Source organism: Fragaria vesca, linkage group LG7 (assembly GCF_000184155.1).
Source record: "Fragaria vesca subsp. vesca linkage group LG7, FraVesHawaii_1.0, whole genome shotgun sequence".
In the NCBI taxonomy this organism is placed as follows: domain Eukaryota; kingdom Viridiplantae; phylum Streptophyta; class Magnoliopsida; order Rosales; family Rosaceae; genus Fragaria; species Fragaria vesca.
The window spans coordinates 288,371-294,147 of NC_020497.1; the positions used below are offsets into that span (position 1 = coordinate 288,371).

The 5,777-nt window shown below is 37.8% G+C and overlaps 1 protein-coding gene across 1 annotated transcript; it reads right to left on the bottom strand.

Annotated features, from left to right (window-relative positions):
- Nucleotides 1-2,172: 2,172 nt before the first annotated feature.
- LOC101292152 (protein ETHYLENE INSENSITIVE 3-like) lies at nt 2,173-5,777 on the bottom strand. Its single transcript, XM_004306392.1, has 2 exons — nt 5,634-5,777; nt 2,173-4,593 (listed from the first exon to the last, which is right to left on the bottom strand). The coding sequence occupies exon 2, from the start codon at nt 4,409-4,411 to the stop codon at nt 2,597-2,599; it is 1,815 nt and encodes a 604-aa protein (XP_004306440.1). The 5' UTR covers nt 4,412-4,593; nt 5,634-5,777; the 3' UTR covers nt 2,173-2,596.

A 5,777-nucleotide genomic window follows, 5' to 3' on the forward strand; every position in this document is an offset into this window, starting at 1 on the left:
AAATCACAAACAAAATTTCCTTCTCTTTGATAGAGAGATCCATACTACAAGATAAGTGACAAAATACAAAAGAACACAAAGCCAAGGTGACAAAATACAAATGAAATAATGTATTTGATACATAGACTAACAGTGCGGCTATTGAGACCTTCAAATTTGCTCAGTTTTTTATTTTATTTTTATTTTTTATAGAACTTCCAAATTTGCTTAGTTGACCTCACTCTATTATGAGTTATTGAATATCATATATGTCCTCTTACATAAAGACTATTAAGGACAATAATACAAAAATAAGTAATATATTTATTCTCTCTAAACTTTCCAATTCAATAAGAAATATTGTATTATTTATTATTTTCCTTATGTATTTTCATTTTCATTTTCTAATTTTACTACATATATTATTAAAGCATTTATTTATTTAAGAAGAGCTAAAACTATGATTAATATCGATCATTTGACATAAATATTTATGTTATCTTACATGTTAAAAACATATACAAGGTGCACGAATGTATATGCAAACAAAAAAAAAATCCTTTATGTAAAAATAATATATCATGAATTACATAAAATAGAGGAAGAAAAAAAGAACATACATAGAGAAAAAATGGTTTCCTTGTTAGAAAATTTTCTTGTTGACAAAAATAAGTTTATGAAAGTAAATACCTTGTGTTATTTGATTTTTAAGAGATTTAAGTTCTTTCATAAAGGAATGAAATTATAATTAAACTATGTAGAGTGAAAAGTTTATAATGAGTAATTTTTTTATTTTAGAGATAACGAATTGATGATCGATAAAGAAAAAAATGAATAGAAGTATAGTGAGTGAATAAGAGGTGTAATGATTAATATATTGAAATATATGTGAATAATATAAACAAGGTTATTTTATAAATTTGAATGGAGGTCTAGTGAGCAAATACCTGTATTTAAAAGTAAAATGGAGGTGTGGAAAGCATAAGAGGTAAATTGAGCAAATTTGGAGGTCCTAATAGCCACACTCGTAAACTAAATGCACACATTTGCATTGTCTTCCTCTGTTGTGTAAGGACTGTGCCATTATTCCACAATTCCATAGACTGAATGACAAGTAAAAATTCCAATTTCCATCTATGGTGTCATCCAACTTGACCCTTTCTAACAACACCAGCAACTAAGACGAGTATGCTTACCTCCTCAATCCTCATCATGATACTTGAATTACAGTATAAATGGCTGATAGCTAGGTTGGTTCTCCGGCCAGAACTTGATTCATTTTCTCCCATTACTTACCACCAACTTAAACTCATTGGAGCAGATATAAGAACCAGTTTACCATTCCTTCAAGTGATATCATTCTTCAATTCTTACACTTGATAACTCTCAAGCATCACCCTTTAACCTCTTTGGAGAAACCAACAATTTTCCATTGAGCTGCCTTGGTTACAGCAACTCTAATCTCTAGAAGATAATCTAATGTCCTACAGTAATGTCTAGTCAAACGTCAATTGACAAACACTTGTGGTTCTGGTCTGGCCTCCAATCCATTTCAATATATACATATTTATCTTTATCGAAGTTGAGACATCCCAGAACCCTGCAAAATATCACAGGCAAGGGCTGCGAGCGAAGTGTGGGAATTGGAGGAGGGGCCAGAGCCGGGTTCAGTTTTGTCTACATGCACTAAATTTCAGGCCAGCCGCCAATATTGGCGGTATGGTATATAGTATGACATGACAAAGAGAAAGTGAGAGAGAGAAGAAGTCGGTCACTTTCTTTGTCTAATAGTGCACAGAGCATATTCCACACACATCAACTCAACCAGTTCCAAGTTTCATCATACCAAAGCAATAAGAATCTGTGGCCAATATTGATATTACTGCAGCCTTTTATTGTGGAATAATGGCTAGAGGCTTTACCATTCTTTTCACCCCTTCCCCATATTCTTCTCACACACTTGAGGTCAATGAGTTCGGAGCTTCAGTGTCCTGCCTCGTGTCAGATCTAACCAGCCACCCGGCTGCCCCTCTTTCCGGTTAAAAATTGAGAACCATTCTAACAAAGATTGAGCAGTGAAGTAGAGTATGGCATGCAACAAACATGGTAGAATTTTCACAGAACAATATCCATGTAGATAGAAAAGAACAGTTGAAACCAACAATCAAACACAGGATGAAAGAAAGCACCACATAAAAAAAAAGGTCTGTATAACATTAATAATAATAATACTTGGTTGCCAACATTGACACTCTAGGAACCGGAAAAATGCCTCTAACAAAACCACTGATTGCCAATCAGCTACGTTGGGATCTTTCCGGTCCTTTTTATTGGCCTACTTAAGCACCTATACTTGAACAATAAACTTGCTGCGATCCACCCCCAAGTTCTTAGGATCTAACAAGACCCGCAAATATATAACTACAGAAAGAACTAAGCAACTAAAACCTTAACAGGATGATAAAGAAATACTGTGTATAGAAGAGGATGATAGAGAAATACTGTGTATAGAAGAGGATGATAGAGAAATACTGTGTATAGAGACTAGAAGATAAACCCTTTCCCCCCATAATATACAGACTCATCCATATATTGGAGAAGCCGATATAAAACTTGTTCAGATGTACCAAATTGATGATGCATCTTGCTTCAGCAGTGAGTTACCAGCAGTATAGTCCAGATGTGCCAAGCTAAACTGAGATCCAGTACCAAATCGCAGGTCAGCAATAGCATCATTTGAATTGTTCCCAAATGAAGAATCAAATACCTTGCACTGATCAAACTGAACTTCAGGAGATGGGAGAACTTGTTGATGCATAGGCATTGGGGCTGGTTCAGGCACATTGCTACGATCCATGACCATACCCTGACTATAGAAGTTATCACCCACTTCAAACTGATAATTCACTTGCTGGTGGTTGGGGTCTTGCACAACACTGAAGTTGCCAGGATTCGAGGTTTGCCGAGTATTGCCATCATAGGAGGACATAAGCTCGGATATCATTTTCTGCCCATCATCTGCAAGTCCCAGTCCTGAAACATTGAAAGGGCTTGTCGGGTTCACCTGTTGTATAATTGCTGGTTTAGCTTGAGCAACTGGTAGAGGGAAGCCCACAGGTTTGTCATTGTTAAGCAAGTTTGGCATTCCAAAAACTGGTGAACAATTGTTCCGGTATGGGCAACTCATCTGATGATTATTCCGTGAAGTAATGTCACTAAAGCCACCAAAGCGACTATCACTATGTGAGCATTGCAGGAATTCACAGGTGTAAACCTTCTGATTAAGCATCATTTGTGGCTCTTCAGCCTGCTGCTGCTTCCTCTTCTTACCGAAATCTGAGTTGGTCTCAATAAGCTCTCCCTTAAATTGAGGTCTTTGTCCAATAGTTCCCATATTGAAGTGATCCAGAAGAGGTTTGCAATCCTCAACTTCAACATCCTGGTCATCATCAACACCTTCAACATCATAGTCACTGGTATCACTGATCACAAAAGACCCACTCCCACCAGCAGATAAAGGCGGACATATATCAGGGAACATCCTCCTGGCCAAAACTTCCTCTTGGTTTATAATGGCCAGCCATGTGGCACTCTCCTTAGCAGTCATTTTGTCCTGCAAACATTTCGACTGACGAACAAGCTTGCGGATCTTGTTGATATCAGGTGACATGTGCTTTATCACAGCTGTGAGAACACTGACCTTCCATGCCTTCTTCAGATCATGAGGCTTCTTGTACGGAGGAGGACCCTGATCCTTGGCCAAGTTCAGTTGAGGCCACCATTCCTCATTACCAGTTGGCCACCATGGTGGGGAAACACCCTTCTCCAATGGGAAACGCCTTTGGGGTGGGTCACAGTGCTGCATCAGGGCTGACAAAAGTGAACCAAGAGTGGTGTCCTGGAGCTCCTGCAGGGTGTGTGGAGTAGATGCCACTGAAATGCAGTCTTCCATCATACCAGGGATTGCATTTTCTGCCTGATATTTGGAAATGGCAGCTGGGCCATTACGATCAAATCTGACTTTTTCCTTCCACCACTCTCGGAGATTGTCAGAGGCGCCACTTACTGGCTTTCCTTTTTCAGGTATAATCCCGTAGACAAAACCCTGAGCTTTACAAACTTCCATCATTTTGAGCATGTACTTCAGGATTCCATCTTGTGCCCGTGACATTTTCTTCCTCCGAGCTTGTTCCTGTGATTGGCGCTGTCTTGCATTGTCAGCTGCTTCCTTTCCCCTGGTTTGTTCTCTAAGCCGCTTCAATAGGATCCGATCTCTCCACATCCTCCTTTCGAGCTCATCAACATCCAATTCTTCGTCACTATAATCCTCCTCTACTGTTGCCTCTGGTTCTGGAACCACCTCACCTTCGCCAGCAGGAGCTGAAAAGAAATCAAGATTTCCACAGAAACCCATATCCTCAAAGATCCCCATTTCGCAACCAGAGATGGAAGAAACCTGATTATAAAATTTATAATAATCGGTTAATTAAATGCCGTTCCCGCCAACCTCTTTTAGTCAATTTCCAATCTTGCACAGAGTTACTATATATCTATGACCTCAGGTGTTTGGATCAAGGACAATCGACCACAAGAAGTAAACGAATTGTATTTTTTCTGCAAACGAAATAAATTACAAACAAGTCAGTTAAACATAGAATCATCACATATGACAGATCAGGTACAGTGAACTACCAATAATAGCACTGAACGAAAGAAGTAACGAAGGGAGCGTACATAATTCCATAAATACGATTAGTCAGAACACGAAAGTAATTGATTCAATAAGTCGAAACTCCATAAGCATTCACACATACCATAAATTAAAACCAAAAAGAGAAAGAAACAAATACGATCAAATAAGGACACCGAAACAGAACGGATCTCATTTTGTTTTTTTGAAATTCAAACACTCACACAAAGATGAAAAAATAGCGCGGCAAGCGGACCACTAGTAAAGATGAGTTTCAAATCCAAGTGAAGGACCCAAAATATCCAACACAAGACAGAGAGCAGGAAAAAATGACAAGGGGAAACCAGATTTAAGCAGCAGGTAATACCCTCCAATATTATAGCAGATATTATAGAACCAGGGACCCCCAGATCCAATATTATCCAGATCGATTCATTTCTTTCACTAAAAGGTGCTATGATTGAGTACAAACATCACCAAATTAACAGATTTCTCGGCTTACACAAGCTGCAATATAGCTTATAACGCAGGTTACAGCAAATTTTCCAGCTATCTAAGCAACATATATTTCACTCGTTGATTTTATTTTTTTTGACATCAATTAATATAAAACCTGAAATTCCGGGTGAGTCTGCCAAAACGTCTTTTGGATCAAATATCTGTGCATATCCAAATCTATAGAGAAACATATAACGAAAACGAAGAAGATCAAACCCAACAAAGAAAATAATCATCAATAATAATGAAGCAGTCTAAGCAGAACCAAACAAAAATCAACGAAGACCATACATATTCTTACAAATAAATCACAGAAGAACAAGATAGTAGATACATACAAATGACACACAAAGATGAGCCCTTAAAATCCACCAAAATATTCACATATGAATATGTATTTATTATTATTGATTCGAGACATGATGAGGAATATGAAATGAAATAAACAAGTAGGAAATGAAGGTACCAGATTGATGTTGAAGCCACTGAAGCTCCTGAAAGCTCCTCTCTTTGTTTGCTGACAGAGATGAGAAAGAGGAAAGGAGACTTCTTTTTAGTGGGTGTTTCTTTTTCTTTTCTTTTCTTAATGGGGAGAAGAAGAAGAAGAAGA